The sequence below is a fragment of the Pseudochaenichthys georgianus genome, unplaced genomic scaffold, assembly GCF_902827115.2.
Source record: "Pseudochaenichthys georgianus unplaced genomic scaffold, fPseGeo1.2 scaffold_511_arrow_ctg1, whole genome shotgun sequence".
Lineage (NCBI taxonomy): Eukaryota > Metazoa > Chordata > Actinopteri > Perciformes > Channichthyidae > Pseudochaenichthys > Pseudochaenichthys georgianus.
Genome location: NW_027263072.1, coordinates 143,778 through 169,164, shown reverse-complemented (window position 1 = coordinate 169,164; position 25,387 = coordinate 143,778). Strand labels below are relative to the sequence as shown.

The 25,387-nt window shown below is 46.6% G+C and overlaps 1 protein-coding gene across 2 annotated transcripts; it reads right to left on the bottom strand.

Moving 5' to 3' along the window:
• Window positions 1-9,789: 9,789 nt before the first annotated feature.
• LOC139433486 (zinc finger protein 25-like) lies at window positions 9,790-23,556 on the bottom strand. Of its 2 annotated transcripts, none has more exons than XM_071202520.1 (7): window positions 23,499-23,556; window positions 21,873-21,932; window positions 20,643-20,739; window positions 20,454-20,554; window positions 16,739-16,974; window positions 15,959-16,059; window positions 9,790-11,222 (listed from the first exon to the last, which is right to left on the bottom strand). In XM_071202520.1, coding segments are annotated over exons 1-7 (2,007 nt in total). In that variant the 5' UTR covers window positions 23,500-23,556; the 3' UTR covers window positions 9,790-9,811. The 2 variants fall into 2 exon arrangements, with proteins under 2 accessions (XP_071058621.1, XP_071058620.1); XM_071202519.1 differs by lacking the exon at window positions 23,499-23,556 and adding an exon at window positions 22,476-22,740.
• Between the last annotated feature and the right edge of the window lie 1,831 nt (window positions 23,557-25,387).

Genomic DNA, 25,387 nt, shown 5'->3' with positions numbered 1-25,387 from the left:
GGAGCTGATGGAGCTGATGGGGATGATGGAGCTGATGGAGCTGATGGGGATGATGGAGCTGATGGAGCTGATGGGGCTGATGGGGATGATGGAGCTGATGGAGCTGATGGGGCTGATGGAGCTGATGGAGCTGATGGGGATGATGGAGCTGATGGAGCTGATGGGGCTGATGGGGATGATGGAGCTGATGGAGCTGATGGGGCTGATGGAGCTGATGGAGCTGATGGGGCTGATGGGGATGATGGAGCTGATGGAGCTGATGGGGCTGATGGAGCTGATGGAGCTGATGGAGCTGATGGGGCTGATGGGGCTGATGGAGCTGATGGAGCTGATGGAGCTCACATGACGCTGACGGGTCTTCTTGTGAGCAAAATCATTAGCTGACACTTCTTCTTTGAATGATCTGCGTTTAGAGCAAGCCACTCTGGAAGGTCGGGTATCTGCAGGTGGAGAGGAGGGGGGGGGGGTCAGCTGTCTGTCCAGCTGCAGGTGGAGAGGGGGGGGAGGTATCTTTCTGTCCAGCTTCAGATGGAGAGGGGGGGGGGGGGTATCTGTCTGTCCAGCTTCAGATGGAGAGGGGGGGGGGTATCTGTCTGTCCAGCTTCAGATGGAGAGGGGGGGGGGGGTATCTGTCTGTCCAGCTGCAGGTGGAGAGGGGGGGGGGGTATATTTCTGTCCAGCTGCAGGTGGAGAGGGGGGGGGGGGTATCTTTCTGTCCAGCTTCAGATGGAGAGGGGGGGGGGGTATCTTTCTGTCCAGCTGTAGGTGGAGAGGGGGGCGGGGGGTATCTGTCTGTCCAGCTGCAGGAGGAGAGGAGAGGGGGGGGGGGGGGTATCTGTCTGTCCAGCTGCAGGTGGAGAGGAGAGGGGGGGGGGGTTATCTGTCTGTCCAGCTGCAGGAGGAGAGGAGAGGGGGGGGGGTCATCTGTCTGTCCAGCTGCAGGTGGAGAGGGGGGGGGTATCTGTCTGTCCAGCTGCAGGTGGAGAGGAGAGGTGGGGGGTCATCTGTCTGTCCAGCTGCAGGTGGAGAGGGGGGGGGTATCTGTCTGTCCAGCTGCAGGTGGAGAGGGGGGGGGGGTTATCTGTCTGTCCAGCTGCAGGTGGAGAGGGGGGGGGTATCTGTCTGTCCAGCTGCAGGTGGAGAGGGGGGGGGGTGGGTCATCTGTCTGTCCAGCTGCAGGTGGAGAGGGGGGGGGGGGGGGGTATCTGTCTGTCCAGCTGCAGGTGGAGAGGGGGGGGGGTCATCTGTCTGTCCAGCTGCAGGTGGAGAGGGGGGGGGTGGGTCATCTGTCTGTCCAGCTGCAGGTGGAGAGGGGGGGGGTGGGTCATCTGTCTGTCCAGCTGCAGGTGGAGAGGGGGGGGGGGGTTATCTGTCTGTCCAGCTGCAGGTGGAGAGGGTGGGGGTATCTGTCTGTCCAGCTGCAGGTGGAGAGGGGGGGGGTATCTGTCTGTCCAGCTGCAGGTGGAGAGGGGGGGGGGTGGGTCATCTGTCTGTCCAGCTGCAGGTGGAGAGGGGGGGGGGGGGTATCTGTCTGTCCAGCTGCAGGTGGAGAGGGGGGGGGGGTTATCTGTCTGTCCAGCTGCAGGTGGAGAGGGGGGGGGGTTATCTGTCTGTCCAGCTGCAGGTGGAGAGGGGGGGGGTATCTGTCTGTCCAGCTGCAGGTGGAGAGGGGGGGGGTGGGTCATCTGTCTGTCCAGCTGCAGGTGGAGAGGGGGGGGGGGGGGTATCTGTCTGTCCAGCTGCAGGTGGAGAGGGGGGGGGTGGGGTCATCTGTCTGTCCAGCTGCAGGTGGAGAGGGGGGGGGGGTTATCTGTCTGTCCAGCTGCAGGTGGAGGGGGGGGGGGGGGGTTATCTGTCTGTCCAGCTGCAGCCGAAGTTTCAAAGCTCCCATCCTCTAGAGCATCAGCTCTCATGGCTGGGTGACATGTCACTGAGGAGCTTCCGGGTCATTTCACTCCGTTAGGAAGGTTCCGGAGAGAAACTGACCATTTGAGCGCCAACAACAATTAATGATACATGATGATAAGATATGGCGACAGTTTGAAATACCCTCCGAGTCTGAAAAGTTAAATAAGAAGAAAAAAAGTTAAATATGTTAATAATTTTATTTTAAAGCCTATCTTTGTTTATATTTGTTAAAGTTGCACCATATGAGAAAATAAAGGAATTGTTAAATTAAAATAAAGACATTACTTACAAAAACAGAACAGGAGACGCAGTCATCTTAAAGTCACTTGTTAGACGCTTTTATCCAAGTCGACTCACACACTCAGCACTGAGGGCCGTCCCCAGGAGCAACCACATGCTGACTGCAGCGGGGTTTGAACCTGTGGCCATCTGATCCCCAGACGAAGGCTCCACTGCGCCACACGCCTCAATAATATTCTGTACAAACAAAACGCTTTCCAAGTTATAATTAAGTTAGAGGATATTGCCTCCAAGACTCTTTCATTGGTCCAATTGAACAAACAGACATTCATAATAATTCAAATGATATAATATCTGCGTTTCACACAAACCTCCCTCAGTGAAATATGGCAGCATGACACTGAGGTTCAAATACTACTCATAATAATCACAGTGTATTTAAATCCAAAAATAAATGAATAATAAAAAGAAGAAATTACATCATCTTTAAATGCTATTCTTAAATTATGTAAACATTTCATATAATAACATTGGTATTTTTAATCTGGATTTAAATTTAGTTTTAGACAAATTCATCTCAAAGAAAAAGGTATTTGAACAAAGAGACATTCTTTTCCGTTAACCGTCAAGTGTGTTTCTCTTAGGCCCTTTCTCATTTCATCAAATCCCCCTCCTCGACTCCTCGACTCCTCGACTCCTCGGTCCTCTGTCCTCCGGTAGTGACCCGGAAATGAATTTCAGCGCGCCATGTTGAAGGACATCTCATTTCTCTAAATGCACGTCGAGGACCGAGGAGAGAGGAGAGAGGAGAGAGGAGAGAGGAGAGAGGAGGCTCTCTGGAGGAGCTATAACGGAGGATACACTGATGGCTCCTCCACGGTCCTCCACAGCTGCTTCGTGGATGCATTTCCGGCAACAGAGATGTTTCAAAGAGTCGTGACACACGGCCGGACTTATCTCAGCCAATCACAGCTCTGCGTGCATCCCCTGGATATTATTTTATTAACTGCTTTCATCGCGACGCGATGTTTCCAGAGAGACCCGGGCCCTTTCTCATTTCTCTAACTCCCCTCCTCGACTCCCCTCCTCGACTCCTATCCTCGATACTTAGTCCCGCCCACAGGAGATGCGAGCGGAGGAGCCGAGGAGAGAGGAGGGGAAGCAGCAGGCGGTTAGAGAGATGAGAACTCCTCTCCTCTGAGCGGTCATTTTAAAGAGACGTCCATTAATGATGACAGGAGGCTCAGCCCTCTGTCTGATGGACAGATGTGTTCATGACCACTTATATATTTACTTTGATTCATTCACAGGGCGGTGTAATGAGACAATAACAGGCTACAGATGCGGACACACACACACACACACACACACACACACACACACACACACACACACACACACACACACACACACACACACACACACACACACACACACACACACACACACACACACACACGTACGTACGTACGTACGTACGTACGTACGTACGTACGTACGTGTGTGTGTGTGTGTGTGTGTGTGTGTGTCCTCATCTGTAGCCTGTTATCGTCTCATGACCCGCCCTGTGAATGAATCAAAGTAGATCTTGAACACATGTGTCCTCAGACAGAGGCTGCTGCCTCCTGTCATCACTAATGGACGTCTCTTTAAGATGACCGCTCAGAGGAGAGGAGTTCTCCTTTCCTCGGTCCTCGGCTCCCCTCCTGTCTCCTCGGCTCCCCTCCTCGGTCCTCGGCTCCCCTCCTGTCTCCTCGGCTCCCCTCCTCGGTCCTCGGCTCCCCTCCTGTCTCCTCGACTCTCCTCCTCTCTCCCCTCCTCTCTCCTCGGCTCCCCTCCTCTCTCCTCGGCTCCCCTCCTGTCTCCTCGGTTCCCCTCCTCTCTCCTCGGCTCCCATCCTCTCTCCTCGGCTCCCCTCCTCTCTCCCCTCCTCTCTCCCCTCCTCCCCTCCTCTCTCCTCGGTTCCCCTCCTGTCTCCTCGGCTCCCCTCCTCGGCTCGCATCTCCTGCGGGACTAAGTATCGAGGATAGGAGTTGAGGAGGGGAGTTGGAGAAATGAGAAAGGGCCTCCGTGTCCTGAGATACCGTTCTGTTTGTCTGTGACAGTATTCTGAAGGGCAGAGCATCTGTTCGTGTTGATTTGTTTTCTAGAAAGGGCACGAGACGTTATTCTTCTCCCTCCATGGTGTTTTGAGTCATGTTTTGTGGCAATTATTGTACATTTGGTTTTGCGTACCGTGAGCGGGACAAATACAAAGGAAATGTATAAACCCTCTGAAGGAAACTAAAGTGTACAAACTGAGAAATGAAAAGCAGCTGAAACTCTCATTATAATATACATTATATTTACATATCCACTTGAATCCGTGTTTCTCTTCCGGTGCCGACAATAAGCTGCTTCTCTGGGCACATGTAATTAAGATAATATTGTTTTTAATTAATACAAAATAAAACAGAATCAATACAAAGATCACTTTATGAAATCTCCTTAATATACGAACACAAATCCCTTAAATGCAGCTTTATGAACTGCATGCACTTAATGCAGGCAGTAGGGCTTGGACTGGGAGCTGTGGGGTCGCCGGTTCAAGTCCCCGACCAGACCTAACATATGGAGTGTGGACTGGAGAAGTGCCAGCTCACCTCCTGCCGTGGTGCCCTTGAGCAAGGCACCGGACACCCCCCATGGCTGTAAGTAGCTGCTCCTGGTGCTGATGGGTTAAAGCAGAACACGTCACTGTGTGCTCTGCAAGTGTGAGCATGAGGGAGGGGTTCATGAATACGATTCTAATTCTATACTATAAAAAAGAGAAAGAAAAAAAGAAAAAAAGAAATATATATATATATATATATGGAGTAAATACAAAATAAAAAGTGCAAAATAAGTATGTAGTTTTCAATGCACTTGATTTTTTAATTGATTAATTTGTATATATATATATATTATATATATATAATATTTTAAAATACATAATCTGCAGGTTTCCAGGTTTTTTCTGATATTATATTAATTTATTTTAATTGACATTTTAGTAAATAATACTTGTCAACAAATATTCTCTGACAAGAACTAAAGTATATGCGTCCTCGCCGCCCCAGCTGTACCTCCAGTAGAGGAGGCAACCAGCGGGCGCGCGCATGTGAGTGTGATAAACCGCAGGAAGTGCTCTCAAAGCGTCACGCGAGGGCAGGGGCATTATGACCGATGTTAGGAGACGCACCACACCAAGCAGACCAACTGATGAATGCTTCTTCCCCTCCGAGTGGACACTGCATAATGGCGGAGCGCGCGCTTCTTAGCTGTGGCTCCACAGCTGGTTGCATGTCCCCTAGCGCAGTGTCACGGTGAGTGGAAGCTCAGTGTACTGACGGAGTGGACGGACAGGACACTGACTGGGTTATCCCTCCTCCATTCAGAGGCAGGAGAGGCACGTCTCTCACCCCAAGAGGAGATGGTTTCCTCTCGGCAGAGATTCAGGCGGTGTCTGTTGTGCACTCTCAGGACAAGGAGAAGTGGCACTCTTCCATGTACTTCCTGGTTCCCAAGAAGACGGGAGGATTCAGGAACATTCTAACTTCGCAGCCTGAATTGGCACATTGTCTGAAAGAAGTTTATATCCTATAAAACAGTAGTTTTTATAGTTAACATATATACTGTGGGCCTGCTCGTGCAGCCGGGCGATTGGTTCACACCATCGACCTGGAGCTGCAGGCATGATGCTGGTCCTACTTCAAACCCTTAATGCGGGGCACACGTGCTCGTGAGGAGCAGCAACCGCACACATGGCGTACATCAACAGGCAGGGCGGGTTCGCTGCGCAGCCGTGTTGACCGCAGCAGAGAACCTGTGGCTGTGGGCTTCACAGAAGGTGTTGCCTCAGGGCCCTGCACATCCCGGGGCCTCATATCGAGAAGCGGGCCCCTGCAGACGAGCGGAGGCTTCACCCGGAGGTGGTGAAGCAGGTCTGGACTCAGTTCGGGAGAGCAGAGGTGGACCTGTTCGCCTGGTTCTCCCTGGCCCGGGGGGACAATCCGCCCGTGGGGGTGGACGCATCTGCACACGAGCCATGGCCAAGGAAGCTGCTTCACGCCTTTCCACCGCTGCACCTCCCCCCCTCCTGGAGAGGGTGAGGCGGGAACGTCTGTCAGTCATCCTACCGGCCCCAGGTCGCCGCATGGCGCCGTGGTACGCAGAGGTGACACAGATGATGGTGGGCCACGATTCCTCAGGTCTGGGGGGCGCTGTCTCAGGAAGTAGGTGCAATAGGGGCGTTACCATGCCCGGTGACGTGGGCGGGCCCTCCCATTTGACTTTCTTGCCCTCCCCCAATAAACACGATTTTTATTATTTATAAAAAAAAAAAAAAACTTTTAACATTTTTTTTATCATAAATAAACTGAACTTTTATGCTACGATGTACGTGATGTCAGATAGTAACTCAAACAAAAAAATCGCAGGCTACGTCAAATAAATTCATGTGTCTGATGTGATTTGTGATTCGTCCACATTTAGACCAATCACAGCGTCACACTCTGCCGCCTATTCTGGATTTGTTTATTGTGCATTCTGTAGACTCCCATTTCTGTTTGAATTACAAAATGGACATCAGGAACTGGCTCAAAAGGTCTAAGGATTTATTAAAACGAAATAGCGATGAAAGAACTGCAGCCGATGGCGCTGCTGGAGACCTGCACCTGCAGCTCGCCTCAATGTCACGAGCTGGACCTCGGCAAACCCCGGGCTGAGTTAGCGAGCCTCGACTCATCAAGGCGGCCGCCACCAACGCTGTCCTCCGAGGCACCGCTCCTTGTGCCCCAACCATCACCACCTGCGTTGCCACACCCTCCTCCTCCTCCTCCTCCTCCTCCTCCTCCTCCTCCTCCTCCACAACAGACGCTACCTTGCAGCACATCAACAGGTTCTATTGGGCCAGCAACCGCTCAAAGACCAACAGCCCAGATGGTCTTGGGGTCAATACTCCCAACCAGGTGAAACTGGATCGTTACCAGGGAGATTGTTTTCAGGAAAGAAGCCACTTTAGCCGCTGCACGGTTCAACAACAGACCATGGGTTGAAGATTTGTTCAAAGCAGACGCAGCCTTTTGTTTCCCCTGTAGACACTTTGAAGTCAATACGTCTTCATCTGATGCGGCTTTTACTGTCCAAGGTGTTTGCGACTGGAAACACGCATTACAGACTGATAAGGGACTGCTAAGGCATGCCGCATCAAAAGAACACATTTCATGAGAGAGAGAGAGAGAGACAGATACGCGAGGAAACAAATAAGGAAATGAACCATTTGAGCTGTCCTCCCTGAGAGCACTGTCATGGAAGACAGCGTTGCTACTTGCCTCGACTTCGGTCAAAAGAGTGTCGGTGCACCCAAGTTGTCTTTTGATCCGGGGTGACCGTAGCGGGGCAACGGTGTGGCTGGAAAAGCTCTCTCCACAAGGCGCCTGATAGGATGGCTCTGCGAGTGCATCATACATGCCTATGGGGGCAGGGAGAGCCGTGCACATTCTACACGGGCTGTGGCTGTTGACACAGCCACAGCCCGTGTAGAATGTGCACGGGCTGTGGCTGTGTCGACAGCCTTATTCAGCGGCGTGAGTGCAGAAGATATATGCACGGCGGCGTCTTGGTCTACGCCAGGCCGCTTCATAAAGTGTTATCGCTTGGACATGTCTGGCTCCTTCTCGTTGTCTGTGCTTGCAGGGGCAACACATGACAGGTGAGAGGGTGGGGGGGGGGGCTGTGCGTCAGTAGGTATCTGACCCCCCCCCCCCTGGACATAATGCATTTGTTTTTCCCATGCTCCTTGGGGACCTGGGAAACATGGTGCGCAGTGAGATGGGTGGATGTAGTTGGACGACAGGGCGTTTATACATCGGGGCTCCACCCACTGTACCCATAGAGTCCAGTAGAGGGCGGAGCCTGTGTGATATATAACAGGGGGTTACGTATTGTAACCCTAGCATATAAGCACAGGCGGAGCCCTCTACCTGGGGGCCCTGTCTTTCCTATGCCACTCGCTGAAGAGGGTGCAGGATGACGGTCGTGAGGCGTAGCCGCCTTATATACTGTGGGCCTGCGCGCGCATTTAGGTAGGCTCGCACCGATTGGCCAGCTACGTTTATGCAACTCAGTAGGTGAATGCATGCATAGCTTGATAGAGTAGTACCCATAGAGTCCAGAAGAGGGCGCCGCCTGTGCTTATATACCTAGGGCTACAATACGTAACCCCCCGTTATGTTCTTAGACGTCTTTTAACCCTATTGTATAAAATAAATACTAATTATATTAATTAATTATTTTTAGGGTTATTTATAATTTGGATTTTAAAGTTTTTGGCTTTATATAAATATCAATGATTCAACATGTCACGTGATTATTATTATTTTAAAAAACGTATTCATGTATTATTTAATATTATATTAAATGAAAATAACAAAATATATATAATATATAAAAGATAATCAAGGTTTTTATTATACATTATGATCGATGTTGGATTCAAATTTTAGTTTTTAAAAAAAAATACTTCTACCTTACTTGAGTATTCCCATTGTTACCGATTCATATTGTATATTATATATATCGCTGTGTTTACATTATTAAACAATTCTTGCCAGAAACGTAATTTTTAGGGCTGTCAGTCTATTAAAAATATTTAATCGCGATTAATCACATGATTGTCCATAGTTAATCGCGATTAATCGCACATTTTTGATCTGTTCTAAATGTACCTTAGAGGAATATTGTTCAAGTTTTTAATACTCTTATCAACATATGAGTGGACAAATATGCTTTATGCTAATGTTTATTATCATTTGAACAATGACAAATATTCTCATGAATATTAAACACAACAACCTGGAACCTCTCATACAATACTGTGTGTGTTGGATCGTTGGAGCTATGTGCAACTCGAGGCATATGCTCGAACGGGAGCTGCCTGGACGCTGCAATCATGAGTGTGCTGACTTCTCCTACAATTTCCCGCTGTCTGCTTCCTGCATAAAGTCAAGTGTTCGGCGCAGTTGTGGCGAAATGTCGCTCCTCTGTTTTCATTGAAACAGCTCCTTATATCCATTAGCGCAGCTAGCTAGCACCAGATGCTAACAACGACAACAATGCACGTAAGGTCTCTCTCTCGCTCGCTCGGGCCACACATACACACACCCTCCCAGTCCTCCCGATGGCCAGTCGGTGCCTGCCGGTGAGCGTGGAAGTGTGGTCTGCCACAAGCGGGCGGCAGGAGCGGGGCTGTCAGCATCAGCTTGCAGATGGTATTTTAAACTCGGTATTTTAAACTACGGGGCGGCCGAGGAAAAAAAATACACATGCGTTAATCGCGTTAAAATAATTAGTGGCGTTAATTTTCTTTTGCGTTAACGCGTTATTAACGCAAAACTTGACAGCCCTAGTAATTTTACAAGATAAAACTTAAGACATTTTCACTGAAGAGAGCTTGAACGCATCGTATTGTAAGTCAACGAAACCTCAGGTAACTGTTAGCTATCTACAATGTAGCATTATTAGAGGAATGAAATTCTACGTTTAAAAGGGAATTTACCTGATAAATAAAACTCACAAAAATGTCAACAAGCTTTTTAAAAATGTTTATTTTTCAACATTTTGGAAAAATAATTATTACAGTTTTTCAGGATGTTATTGCGTCCGCCGCCGTCTCTTCTTCCCCTCGGTGATTCTTCATGTGAGTTTTCAGACAGTGACTCTGTGTAAAGGCTTTCTCGCAAACGATGCATTTGTACGGTTTCTCCCCGTTGTGCAACCTCATGTGAACGGTCAGATGTTCCTTACGAGCACAAACTTTCCCGCAGATATTGCACACAAACGGTTTGACGCCAGAATGTGTTTTCATGTGTCCTCTGAGGATACTCAACGCATTAAAGGTGCGCCCGCACTCGGAGCATTTGTGCGGTTTCTCCCCTGTGTGAATCACCATGTGTCGACGCAAAGCGCCTCGAGACGACAACCCTTTTCCACATTCCTGACAAAGGATCTTATCCCCGCTGTGTGTCTTCAGGTGAACCTTCAGCTGAGGTAAGGAGTGGAAAGTCTTGCAGCAAACGTCGCAGAGGTGAGTTTTGTCTCGAGCCGTGTGGATTCTCTTGGAGTGCCCTTTAAGATTCTCGGGAAGTAAAAACCGCTTCCCGCACACCTGACAGACGTAGCGTTTCTCCCCGCTGTGGGTCAGCTTGTGTCGTGACAAAGATCTTAGGTCGAAAAGGGATTTCCCGCAAACGTCGCAAGTGTACGGTTTCTCCCCTGTGTGACTGCTGCTGTGAATCGTCAGCAGGTGACTAAAAGCGAAAGACCGATTGCAGACTTGACACTTGTGTGGTTTCTCCTGCACGTGTTCCCACCTATGCGCCTTCAAACTGGATTTCAACACATACGCTTTGTGGCAGACGTCGCACTCGTACGGTTTCTCTCCCGTGTGCAACAAGGCGTGTTTATCTCGACTCCCGGCGGTGAGGAAAGACTTTCCGCAGATGTCGCAATCCTCTAAAGTTTTCTGGTGAGTTTTCAGATGGTGTTTCAGATCCTCAACGTTTTCTCCACACACTCCACACACACTTTCCTGTTCGTGCACGTGACCCCAGGAGTGTTTGATCAGCATGTTCAGGGATCCTCGAAGAGCTCCGCAAACTTTACAAGCTAAAGGAGCGCCGACGGTTTCCTTCCTCCTTTTTGTTTTCACTCCCGAAGCTTCCCCTCCTAACTCCTTCTCTCCATCGTCACTCTCCTCTGGTTTCCACTCCTTATCTCCATCATCTTCCTCCCCCTCATCTCCCTCATCTCCATCTTCTCCATCATCTTCCTCCCCCTCATCTCCATCTTCTCCATCATCTTCCTCCCCCTCATCTCCATCATCTTCCTCCCCCTCATCTCCATCATCTTCCTCCCCCTCATCTCCATCTTCTCCATCGCCACCTTCCTCTGCTTCTGATCTTCCAGGTTTTTCTCCGTCTTCATCTGTTTCTTGTTGCTGTGTCAGATTGTCAGCTTCGTCGCTCTGCATGTTTTCAGCAGGACTGTAGTGGGAACTAAAAAGGCAGAAGAAAAGGAGTTTTAATATTGAAATGCTGCTTTATCTTTGGTTCTTACACAGCGTGCTTATTACTAAGGATACTTTAAATATGAGAACATATGGCCACATCTATCTTGTAGATAAAAATGGGCGTAACGTTTCAGCTTTTTTTTTTCAAGAGGCAAAAATACACACGTTTTTAATTTTGACAAAAAACTGAAGTTGACCTGTCGTAATACATTTTATAATCTGATTCTAAAATTGTCCAAAACTGATCATAATTTTTTTTAAAGAACGTAACTGTTTATTTCACAGGTAAAAAGTACAATTATAATATAGTTTTACCATTTCCCTTCCACCCTTGTCCCAGAAATATTGGTTGCAATAACATCCATTGAATTAAAGAACCATAAAATAATTAAATATCAACGAATTTTGTTAAATTACAGTGCATCCGGAAAGTATTCATACCCCTTCAATTGTTCCACATTTTGTTATGTTACAGCCATATTTCAAAATGGTTTAAATGTATTTATTTTCTCAACATTACCCCATAATGACAAAGTGAAACAAGTTTTTAAACACTTTTTGCAAATGAATAAAAAAAAACAACCTCAAATATCACATAAACATAAGTATTCACACCCTTTACTCAATACGTTGTTGAAGCACCTTTGGCAGTAATTACAGCCTCAAGTCTTCTTGAGTATGATGCCACACGCTTGGCACACCTATCTTTGGGCAGTTTCTTCCATTCTTCTTTGCAGATCGTCTCAAGCTCTATCAGCGTGGATGGGGAGCGTCGGTGCACAGCCATTTTCAGATCTCTCCAGAGTAGGGATGCATACCGGTATCCGGTATTACCGAAATACCGGTATCCGGTATTACCGAAATACCGGTTACTGGTGGCTACGGTATACCGTACCGAAATTATTATTTTTCATTGTTTGTTCAGTACTAAAAGGTCCAAGAAGTCCCACAATTGAATTTAATATTCATTTGACATGTTAACTATACCGTAAAGTGCTTTATGGAAGTAATTGTGGGATGATACATTTTCAAAGTATCACGATATGTATCGGTTGAGTATCGGTATCGTTCAGTGGTATCGGTTGAGTAAAAAAGTCAACGGTATGCATCCCTACTCCAGAGACGTTCAATCGGGGTAAAGTCTGGACTTTGGCCGGGCCACTCAAGGACATTCACAGACTTGTCCCGAAGCCACTCCTTTGTTATCGTGGCTGTGTGCGTAGGGTCGTTGTCCAGTTGAAAGGTGAACCTTCGCTCCAGTCTGAGGTCCAGAGCCGGTTTTCATCAAGGATCTCCCTGTACATTGTTGCACTCATCTTTCCCTTGATCCCGACTAGTCTCCCAGTTCCTGCCGCTGAAAAACCTCCCCACCATGCCTCACTGTAGGGATGGTGTTGACCAGGGGCCTCATTTATAAAGGGATATACGCTAAAAAAAAAAATGGCGTATGCCAGTTTCTACGCAATGTTTGCGATTTATAAAAATACTAACTTGACGGGAAAACGTGCGGTCCTCCACGCAAACTCTAACCCATGCGTACGCACTAAGCACAACAACGGGAGACGAGAAACTGCGACCCCGTTGGCAGAAGAAAGGATGGAGAGAAATATGTTGAAATAATACCATAAATAAAGTGTTACCTCTCATTTATCATATATGAAGAATTCATTTTCAGACATTGATTAAAGCCAATCTTAAAATGATTTAACAAACGCCTGCTTGAGACTCCTCAGTGCACACACACACATAACTTGGAGAAATAAATAAATACAGATATGTCATTTAAAACCACCTCGAATATGTGACCCGCTCTATCGAAATCAGTCGGAAGTCTCAACGGCTCATTTCAAAATAAACGTGGATTTGCGTAAAAAACTATTTTTTCGGGGTTCGGGTGTTTTGTTTGATTTTAAACAAACAAAGTCTTGGCTTTCAGAATATGAAACTTTTATTTCCAAACTCACGATAAATACATTCTTTAAGCTTGTAAAGGGAAGATGACAGGCAATCTGCTCTTCCGCAGCGCCGCCCCCCCTCCCTCCGGCTGACATTATGAATGTAAGCGTAGAGTAATCATAAATAACACGGCAGGGTCCGTTACAGTTTGTTTTCATCTGATTTCAAATAAACAAAGTCTTGGCTTTCAGAAAATTAAACTTGTTTTGGCAAATTCAGATGATAAATACAACTTTGAAGCTTCGGCATAATTACAAGCGGAGAACGGAGTAACTTGACGTCACAGCAGGCAGAACAACAGCCGGTGTTTCTCCTGAGGGTTTTCCCCGGGAAACAAACACAATACACAAATGCAAAATTACACAAACACACACACATATACACACACACACACACACTCGCGAGCTTCCCCCAGACCAGTAATCCAAACGAAAACATCTTCCCTCCGTAGTATTTTGATCATTTGCTAATAACCAATCAGATCGATGGATTCCAGAGAGAGGAAACTTTGAAGGCCTTTCTCTCAAAACGATGACTCGCTGACGGTCATTATATAATGTGACATATTTCGCTTAATATTTGGAGAACAGAAACAATCCTGATATCATCAGAAAGCTAAGACTCTCCTCTTTCCAACAGTGTATACAACTCAAAATGTGTCTTCGGGTCAAAGCGACTGATTTCGATAGAGCAGGTCACTTATGTTATGAAAATGTTTTCTCAAATGATGCGGTGAGCAGGAGGACAGAATTACGTCTAAACTGACGCCGTGTTGCATTTCTATAGGTTGTAGATACGAGCATGGTTTTATATGCCATCATGTTTAATCGTGTTTTATGCCGTTTGCCAAGACTTGATAAGTCGCTCGTAAAACACAGGAGGTCTGGAAGCTAAGAACACCATGTGGTAAATTGTGCAGCTGATATAACACATTGGTTGTATTTCCTCTAACTGGTGGATTATGGATATATAGTTGCTGATCGACAGCTGGGACACAAACTACCAAATTCAACAACATAATTCAGATTCAGTCGTCATGACTCCACTCCGGAGGGATTCCCCGATCATTTCTTAGTTTCTCGTCAGGGGGGGGGGGGGGGGGGTCTCCTGTCCCCGGTGCAAACACACTGCCTGAGGAAGGCTATGAGTATTGTTTTTGTCATTAACCTTTTTCGGACCACTTATTTATTTATTTTGGTGACGATCCGACCTCCATGCTGCTACTCTGGTTCAAACTGCATCCAGCAGCAAAAGCTGCACCGCATTTCGAGTCGGTTGTGATTTATAAAGGGAAACCAGCGTAGGAAGTGCCGTAAGCACTTTCTTCGCCGGTACGCAATGTTTGGTGAATCTGAAAATGTCGGAACATTTCTGTACCTATTTTTTGGATTTCTACTACGTAAGCAACCTTCCCACGTGAATCCTACGCACAGCGTTATACATGAGGCCCCAGATGATGAGGCTGTAACATAACAAAATGTGAAAAAAGTGAAGGGGTATGAATACTTTCCGGATGCACTGTAAGTGGCTAAGTTTATGGTTAACTTAAATGTTGTCTTCAATTACTTATTAACCTGTTAAGCCTGGAGCCTGTTTTTCAGGTCAAGACATTCCCAGAACAAATGACCATATCTTCTAAAAGGGTTAAATTAATAATCTTTGTTCTCAAAGCAATGATGAACCTGTGAGTTGGATGTAGAAAAGTCAGAATCAATATAGATGTTTTTATTTTAAAGTAAATTCAGATTGAACATAGTAAAAAACTGTAAATTATAGTTTCCATCCAAAAAAAAAAAATTACTTCTTGTGAAAACCACCCTTGGACGATGGGATAGTAGACTAAAAGCTTTAGGAATCCAATCTACAACATATAATAAGTACCCTGTATCGAGATTGATGCAAAACAAGTGACATGTGACCTTTTTAGAGAGGTTTAGCAACAAAAAAACCCACTTCTGGGGTCATTTGGGTGGATTTGCCATATCTCTGGAACCCATTGGTCGATTTGGGTGATTGACACCTCTTTTGAACCGTTAGAGCCAATAGAATCGAGGGGAAGTTCCTAAATCCACCTACACTTTACCATTGAGAAGTGAGAGTGATGCACATGCAGCTTGCTCAAACCGAAAGCTATGTTACGCTCTGAAAACTGAAAATTAGGCTTATTGCCATAAATATGATGATGGATTATCAGTAATCATTTCAAATGGACACAGAAACATTGGATTAACCTTCAGCAGCGTTTTTATCTTTTTAATGCCATGAAACACAACTTTTCATCAGAAAAACAGCAAAGGTAAGACGTATTTGCCGTTTTGGCTCCGTAAAGCTACGCTGTGTGTTGTCTGGGTTTGCCTGAACTGCCGCGAGTTTTGATCGCACAGTGATGATACTTATACCTCTAGAATCTGTGGAATCTTGTTTGTGCAGATCCGATGAAGTATAAAAGATCGCTAACGTGAGTTCTGTGCGAAGTGCGTCAGCAAATGTTCGCTTAGTGCTAATTCAGAGTCTCGGCGTTAGACTTGTGTTTTGTTTCGGTACATTTTTTTCGTATCGTCAGTTAGCTGACTTTCTTCCCGTTAAGTGGGTATGACACATTCATAGTTAGTTAAATGTTAAGAAGCCCTGAGACACAGTTTCGTCGAAAAAAAGCTGGGTAAGTACTCTTATACTAAAATGCAAAGTTGAATTTACACCGATGTTTGAATGATATATGATATTAACGATTAGAAGATACAACAGAAGGTTGAATTAAATAATTACCTTGTATTCGGCCTGTTTTCATCACTTCCCGTTTCATGTGTTACGTTGTCTTTCCTCCCCGGAACAGGAAGTTGCTCCGTGTCCTGAGAGTTATTTGCAGACTGGAAACAAAAACAATCACTTTTAAATCATGATTTGTGCTTGAATACCTGATATATGCATTTTACAAGTGGAGAATCAATTAATAAAACAAATTATTTGCAGAATTTGGCAGTTTCTTTTATATGAGAATTGTTTATTGTTCATGTTTAATTATAAGAGACAAAGCTGCTCATAAAATGAAATTAAAACATGGAGAATATCCTCTGACTTTCTCTGAATAAAATGTAAAAATAAAATATAATAATAAAGTATTCAAATAAGGAAGACATTTAAATAAAAACAATAAAATAAGAGTAAAATAATAAAAAGAAAATATCTAAAAATGAAAATAAATGCAGTGTGTCAAAAATAATATATATAATCAAATTTATGAAATAAAGTAAATACAAAATAAATATAAAAGAAAAGCGCTCTATAAAAATGTTAGTGTTGTTGCATAGCAACCACCTCGCACTATGTTTTATTTTGAACATCGTTATTTACTAATAAAAACTATGTCTTTTTCTTTCATATTGCCACACTTGGTAACCGTTTGATAAAAGCAATGCTCATTATATCACAGCTAAGGGCGTGGTTCAACCCCCTTAGCTGTGATATACTGAGCATATACCACGGCCTGTCGTGAGCTATTGCTTAATTATATAAATAAAAAACATAATAAAAAATAAATATTGTTACCCTCCTCTCTCTCAGGTAGAGCGCTGACCTCCCCCTCCCCACCGCCCCGACGCTCCTCTGGATTTCTTCGGGCGTCAGACTCTTCAGCTCCAGTGTCTGCAGACGTTGAGACGGGTCAGCCGTCATGGCGTCCACCGGGAGGCGTAACCGTGGAAACGATGAACGGAGAAGAAGCAGGAAGTCCTCTTCCGACAGACCGGGGGGGCAACGCAACTCCTGCACCCCCGACTTCAACACTGAGGCGGTGGGAAAATAAAAACAAATAAAATCCATGAATTTAGATTCACACTGACATTTATTATTTAATAACTTTTCTGAATTCTGATTTTTTTCAGAATTTAATTCTTTTCAAAATTATGATTTTTGTTTTTAAATCAGAAAGTACTTTTTCACAGAAGACTGTGGAATGCCCTCCCAACCCAGCTGAGGACACCACAGACTGTGGAGTGCCCTCCCAAGGCAGCTGAGGACACCACAGACTGTGGAGTGCCCTCCCAAGCCAGCTGAGGACACCACAGACTGTGGAGTGCCCTCCCAAGCCAGCTGAGGACACCACAGACTGTGGAGTGCCCTCCCAAACCAGCTGAGGACACCACAGACTGTGGAGTGCCCTCCCAAGGCAGCTGAGGACACCACAGACTGTGGAGTGCCCTCCCAAGCCAGCTGAGGACACCACAGACTGTGGAGTGCCCTCCCAAGGCAGCTGAGGACACCACAGACTGTGGAGTGCCCTCCCAAGGCAGCTGAGGACACCACAGACTGTGGAGTGCCCTCCCAAGGCAGCTGAGGACACCACAGACTGTGGAGTGCCCTCCCAAACCAGCTGAGGACACCACAGACTGTGGAGTGCCCTCCCAAGCCAGCTGAGGACACCACAGACTGTGGAGTGCCCTCCCAAGCCAGCTGAGGACACCACAGACTGTGGAGTGCCCTCCCAAGCTAGCTGAGGACACCACAGACTGTGGAGTGCCCTCCCAAGGCAGCTGAGGACACCACAGACTGTGGAGTGCCCTCCCAAGGCAGCTGAGGACACCACAGACTGTGGAGTGCCCTCCCAAGCCAGCTGAGGACACCACAGACTGTGGAGTGCCCTCCCAAGCCAGCTGAGGACACCACAGACTGTGGAGTGCCCTCCCAAGCCAGCTGAGGACACCACAGACTGTGGAGTGCCCTCCCAAGGCAGCTGAGGACACCACAGACTGTGGAGTGCCCTCCCAAGGCAGCTGAGGACACCACAGACTGTGGAGTGCCCTCCCAAGGCAGCTGAGGACACCACAGACTGTGGAGTGCCCTCCCAAGGCAGCTGAGGACACCACAGACTGTGGAGTGCCCTCCCAAGCCAGCTGAGGACACCACAGACTGTGCAGTGCCCTCCCAAACCAGCTGAGGACACCACAGACTGTGGAGTGCCCTCCCAAACCAGCTGAGGACACCACAGACTGTGCAGTGCCCTCCCAAGCCAGCTGAGGACACCACAGACTGTGGAGTGCCCTCCCAAACCAGCTGAGGACACCACAGACTGTGGAGTGCCCTCCCAAGCCAGCTGAGGACACCACAGACTGTGGAGTGCCCTCCCAAGCCAGCTGAGGACACCACAGACTGTGGAGTGCCCTCCCAAGGCAGCTGAGGACACCACAGACTGTGGAGTGCCCTCCCAAGGCAGCTGAGGACACCACAGACTGTGGAGTGCCCTCCCAAGCCAGCTGAGGACACCACAGACTGTGGAGTGCCCTCCCAAGCCAGCTGAGGACACCACAGACTGTGGAGTGCCCTCCCAAACCAGCTGAGGACACCACAGACTGTGGAGTGCCCTCCCAAGCCAGCTGAGGACACCACAGACTGTGGAGTGCCCTCCCAAGCCAGCTGAGGACACCACAGACTGTGGAGTGCCCTCCCAAGCCAGCTGAGGACACCACAGACTGTGTAGTGCCCTCCCAAACCAGCTGAGGACACCACAGACTGTGGAGTGCCCTCCCAAGCCAGCTGAGGACACCACAGACTGTGGAGTGCCCTCCCAAGCCAGCTGAGGACACCACAGACTGTGGAGTGCCATCCCAAACCAGCTGAGGACACCACAGACTGTGGAGTGCCCTCCCAAGCCAGCTGAGGACACCACAGACTGTGGAGTGCCCTCCCAAACCAGCTGAGGACACCACAGACTGTGGAGTGCCCTCCCAAGCCAGCTGAGGACACCACAGACTGTGGGGTGCCCTCCCAAGCCAGCTGAGGACACCACAGACTGTGGAGTGCCCTCCCAAACCAGCTGAGGACACCACAGACTGTGGAGTGCCCTCCCAAGCCAGCTGAGGACACCACAGACTGTGGAGTGCCCTCCCAAACCAGCTGAGGACACCACAGACTGTGGAGTGCCCTCCCAAGCCAGCTGAGGACACCACAGACTGTGGAGTGCCCTCCCAAGCCAGCTGAGGACACCACAGACTGTGGAGTGCCCTCCCAAGCCAGCTGAGGACACCACAGACTGTGGAGTGCCCTCCCAAGCCAGCTGAGGACACCACAGACTGTGGAGTGCCCTCCCAAGCCAGCTGAGGACACCACAGACTGTGGAGTGCCCTCCCAAGCCAGCTGAGGACACCACAGACTGTGGAGTGCCCTCCCAAACCAGCTGAGGACACCACAGACTGTGGAGTGCCCTCCCAAACCAGCTGAGGACACCACAGACTGTGGAGTGCCCTCCCAAACCAGCTGAGGACACCACAGACTGTGGAGTGCCCTCCCAAGCCAGCTGAGGACACCACAGACTGTGGAGTGCCCTCCCAAGCCAGCTGAGGACACCACAGACTGTGGAGTGCCCTCCCAAGCCAGCTGCGGACACCACAGACTGTGGAGTGCCCTCCCAAGCCAGCTGAGGACACCACAGACTGTGGAGTAGCCTTTAACTAGATGTGTCCATCCCCCACATTATGCCATGCCGGCATGAATGTCACAGCTTTTATTATGTTGTTTTAATTGTTTTAAAATAGTTTTTGTTGTTTTGTTTCACCCTTTTTCATTTTGTAGCACTTTGAGTTGTGTGTACGCAAATGAAAAGTGCGCTTATAAATAAAATATATTATTATTATTAACTGTCGTCCGGTGCTCTGAGCCTCTGCCTCCCGGAAGCTTCACAGGTCCGTCGGTTACGGCCTGCGCGGCGCGGCCGGCCCCAGGTCAGTCACAGGAAGTCAGAAGAGTTTCTGCAGGGAGCGAAACGGCAACGTAGCTGCTCAATGTCTTCGTCTTGTTGGACATGTCTCGTGGTTTACTCCATTGACTGTTGACAAGAAACACGTGTAGACGAAATATGTGTTTTGAGGTACGCAAAGGCGCGTAGTGACACAAGGGACGTTACGCAACTCAGATTTGTGCCGCGCATGCGTACCAGTTATGGGCACCCCGGTGTATACAACGGTTTTTTAACATTTCTATTGTTTAGATTTATTTTAATCAATTGTCTTTAATTACTTTTAAATTAATTAAACACAAAAAATTAAATAACTTTAAATCATTTTTTTTAATGTTTAGAATTGATTCATTTTAAAACCTCTGGAGGTTTTTGGCAAAAGATAAACACTGAATTCACAGATGCTGGGAGAAACCAATGAGAGTTTGGAACATTGAACAAAGTGAATCTATTCTAGTCGACTCACGATGGAGCTGTGTGTGTGTGTGTGTGTGTGTGTGTGTGTGTGTGTGTGTGTGCATATTTCAGACTCACAGCCTTTCCTGAGCGAGTCGGTGTTGCCCAGGAGACACACTCGCAGCTTCACGAAATCACTCTTCTTCCTCCCCGCCTTCCTCCTCTTCCTCACCGGGTCGCTGTAAAAAAGGCAAATTAAGAATCCTTCAAAATGCAAGTTTTCCCTTTAAGACTTTTAAAGTGTTATAAATTAAATCGTATGTTAACCTGAGTTCTGGTGTCTGAGCATCCCCCTGATGCACGACTGGCTCCTCTTCATCTTGCTTATCCTCGTCTTCCTCAAAGGGATCCGAGTCCTCCACGTCTAAAAACAAAAGAAAACTCAACATTATTTTACCAGCAAATAAAAAAATAAATAATAAAAACTATCTCCAATACATTTTCCACCTGAACACTTTTTAATTAAAGTGTGATTTAACATTGTTTTTGTAAATATTATAAATGAATAGAATTCAGTTATTCACGTTCAGGTACAAAACTAAAGCGTATTTCAAAGGAGCGAGTGGGTGCTCTGCAAAGACGACCTCGACCTGGTGATATCTGCCACTCGTGCAGCAAAGGCAAAAGTGGGTCAACACGAGAAGGAACCTTCAACCCAATGGCCTTGTGCTCATCGTCGATGAAACAGCACCAAGGACCCCACGGCGCCGCCCGGACCCAGAGGTCAGGTCAGAAGCGTGTTGGTTCAGACCGACGGCCCGTCCACACGGCGGCGTGCGTTGAAGCTTCAACGCTTCTGCTCATTCACTTTGAATGGGGTGACGTCACGCTTTGCCGAACTGCATTGTGGGAGCGTTGCTTCGCTTAAACTTTTTATGCTTCGGCGGAAGCGTCTGCCAATGAAATCATCTGCCAGTACGAGCTCTAGCCAATCAAACCGCGTGCTTGTGTGTCCGGGGCGGGAGATTCACGTGATTGGTTGTTGGTCGAGTTTCAGACACGCCGGCAAGCTCTAACGCACGCCGCCGTGTGGGCGCTGCGTGAGACTAACATCCTGCAAAGGCCCGAGCTCTGTCTACTCCTGGAAGCCAACTGGGAAGCCAATGCCCTACCCCTTATCTCCACACACACACACACACACACACACACACACACACACACACACACACACACACACACACACACACACACACACACACACACACACACACACACACACACACACACACACACACACACACACACACACACACACACACACACACACCACACACACACACACACACACACACACACACACACACACACACACACACACACACACACACACACACACACACACACACACACACACACACACACACACACACACACACACACACAATGACTTGATGAATGTATTTATGCATATTAGTAGATTTTGTATGATGAACAGAAATGTGATGTGAAAAACCATTGAATAATAATGTTTTAAAAATATATGTATATATAAAGTACCGGTCTGCTTCTCTTCCTTGGGGGCCTCGCCTCCTCCGGCCTCCACACGAACCGCCTCCACTGAAACCAAGACAATACTATTAATATATAGAATATAATATATATATATATATATATATATTACTATTATATGTGTGATCACCTCTTGACTTTGGAAAACATCATTAAAATAAATAAATAATGATAATGGTTGTTTTTTAATCACATAAAGAAATCATGTGTAAATAATTAATATAAATACAGGGCGGGGCGAGTGTCTGAGGATTTCATCGAAGGGTGGTCTGGTGGTTCCTCGGTTATCGCTCCTCGATCCTCCGGCAGAAATAAGAGCCATGGGACGCTACTCAAGATGGCGCAGACAAATGAACTTCCGGTGAGACCGAGGAAATGAAAATAGTCGACCTGAGACGCAGCCCTACACTGCAGTCGCTGAGCACATGACGATGAAGACTTGAAACTTGAAACCAAGTAAACAATAACAGATTGCATGTGAACATAAAGCCTATGAATCCATAACATAAGAAGATAACAAACAATGAGAGAAGAAGCAGAAACCCGTGGTGTTAAATCATCAGATGTTAGCGGGATTTTGGTGCACTTTACCCGGCCTGCAGAGAGTGATTCTCGGCTGCAGGAGCTCCAGCTGGTGCCTCTGCCGGGTGATCTCGCTCCTCAAGGCCGAAATCTCGTCCTCAAACCCGGCCACAGTCCGCTGCACCACCACTAAAATCTCCTGCGACGCGGAGGTCAGTTTATCCGCGACTACCGCGCTCAACGTCTCAGATTTAGACCGATTATAATCCACCGAAGGAACCAACATGATGTTCACCGCCATTTTACCGAGTCTCACATCTAATGTGGTCCGAGTGGAAAGCAAGGTAAACAAAGGTTCCGCTTCTGCCATCTTGTGGTGACACTACCTTATAGAAACGTATTTATAAACAAAGGAACATGTAATGCTTTTAATTCATTTCAAGTTTTAATTTTTTATTTAAATAGATAAATGGGGAGTTAACTTTAAAATGGCTGTTCATGTGAGGATTTCCTAATAAATAATTCAAAAAAGAAAACATATAAAATAGGATAAATAAAATAAACAAATAGATACTTTATTGATCCGAAATTGGGAAATTATTTAGTCACGGCAGCATTTGACGAGAATTACAAAAATAATCAAATGTTTTAATAATACAAATAAAGATAAACAATAAAAATGATGAAACAATATATATATATTTTTTTCAGTACAAAAAAATATGTACTGAGAAAAAAATAATTTTTTTGAAGAAAAGTTAGAATTCTAAACAAAAAAAGGCTAAATATTTTTTTAAAAAGCCGAAATTTGACAATATGTATTTCTTATTTTTAACAAACAATGATGATACATATATCCAAAGCAATTAAAGTTTTTAATAATCTGATGATTTCCCAGATCTTTTAATTTCCGGATTAAAAAAAATACTTCATATTTGTTTAATTTAAATTACAACGAATCAAATTTAAACAAAATGAAACCTAAATAAAGGTTATTCATTCTGTGAAGCTGACCGTTGAGCGGCCCGACCAAGCAAGGAGGCAGAGGCAGAACGTCCAAAATACAACCCGGTGTGGGCATTTATTACTCACTGGCACATCACACAGCCTCAATCTCGCTGTTCACGTGAGCACAGTCACCAGCCACAAGGATCTCACACACTACCTTACAGGAAACACAGAGCCTAAATACCCACAGACTAATTAACCCAACCAGACACAGGTGAGGGGGGAGGAGACAGCACAGGGCACCAGGTGCACACAATCAACAGCAACAGACATGGGGAAAGGGAACACTTTAAAAAAAAAAAGTGCAATCTACAAAGCCCGAAGCCGTCAGTCCACAGTGATCTTCGTCACACATTCAAACAGAAAAAAAGAAATAAAAAAGTAAAATCATGTTATTATTATTATTATTATTATTATTATTATTATTATTATTATTATTATCTATCTGAGGACTTAAATGAGTAAAAGGGCTGTCATGTGAATTCAATTCAAAGTAAAACATTTGAAAAAATCACGATTTTAAAATTCAACTAAATTAAATGAATATAATATGAATACAGTATTTTAAATAAACAATAATAATGATATGTATTCATATGAACAGGGATTTTTTTAAATAAACAAAGATATAAATAAATAAATCGGTACATACAATGAACATTTGAACAAAGATTAAATAATCCTAAATTAATTTAGTTAAAAAAGTGAATAACACATATATTTAAATATCGGAAGTATCGAAAGAATTTGAAATGTTAAAATAGCACCTCCTGGTGCTGCTCCTCTTAGAGCTGCTGAGTCACACGTCACAGCCTCCTGGTGCTGCTCCTCTTAGAGCTGCTGAGTCACACGTCAGGGCCTCCTGGTGCTGCTCCTCTCAGAGCTGCTGAGTCACACGTCAGGGCCTCCTGGTGCTGCTCCTCTCAGAGCTGCTGAGTCACACGTCAGGGCCTCCTGGTGCTGCTCCTCTCAGAGCTGCTGAGTCACACGTCAGGGCCTCCTGGTGCTGCTCCTCTCAGAGCTGTTGAGTCACACGTTAGGGCCTCCTGGTGCTGCTCCTCTCAGAGCTGCTGAGTCACACGTCACAGCCTCCTGGTGCTGCTCCTCTCAGAGCTGCTGAGTCACACCTCACAGCCTCCTGGTGCTGCTCCTCTCAGAGCTGCTGAGTCACACGTCACGGCCTCCTGGTGCTGCTCCTCTCAGAGCTGCTGAGTCACACGTCAGGGCCTCCTGGTGCTGCTCCTCTCAGAGCTGCTGAGTCACACGTCAAGGCCTGCTGGTGCTGCTCCTCTCAGAGCTGCTGAGTCACACGTCACGGCCTCCTGGTGCTGCTCCTCTCAGAGCTGCTGAGTCACACGTGACGTGTGACTCAGCAGCTAAAAACAATAGAAAACAAAAAGGACATCAATACAACATAATTACAGGGGTATAAATTAGCAACCTATTCACAATGACAGGTATCAAATAACATTTCATCTATCCGAGCTTTAAAATGATACAAGGGAACCAAAATTCTCAGTTTCAAAAAACATTGCATAGTGTTCCAAGCTAGAGGAGCAGCGCACATAAAAGCTTTAGTGCCTAAAACAGTCCGAGCACTCGGCACATGTGATAAAAACACATCCTGGGATCTCAGGCAATAGCTACTTGCCACTCTCTGTGAGATCAGAGAGCAGATATAAAAAGGTAGTTTACCCAACATGGCTTTATAGATCAACATGTCCCAGTGACTGAGCCTCCGTACAGTTAGTGAAGGCAGACCTGCCTTGGCGTACAGGGTACAGTGATGGGTTCATGCTTTACAGTTAGTCACAAATCTCAGAGCACTGTGATACGCAGCATCTAACTTGACCAGGCAACGGGCAGGTGCATTCATATAGACCAGATCCCCAGAGTCCAGCACAGGTCAAAGGTCACGGAGCCTTTTCCTGGCCTCAAGCGAGAAACAGGACGTGTTCCTGTAGAAGAAACCT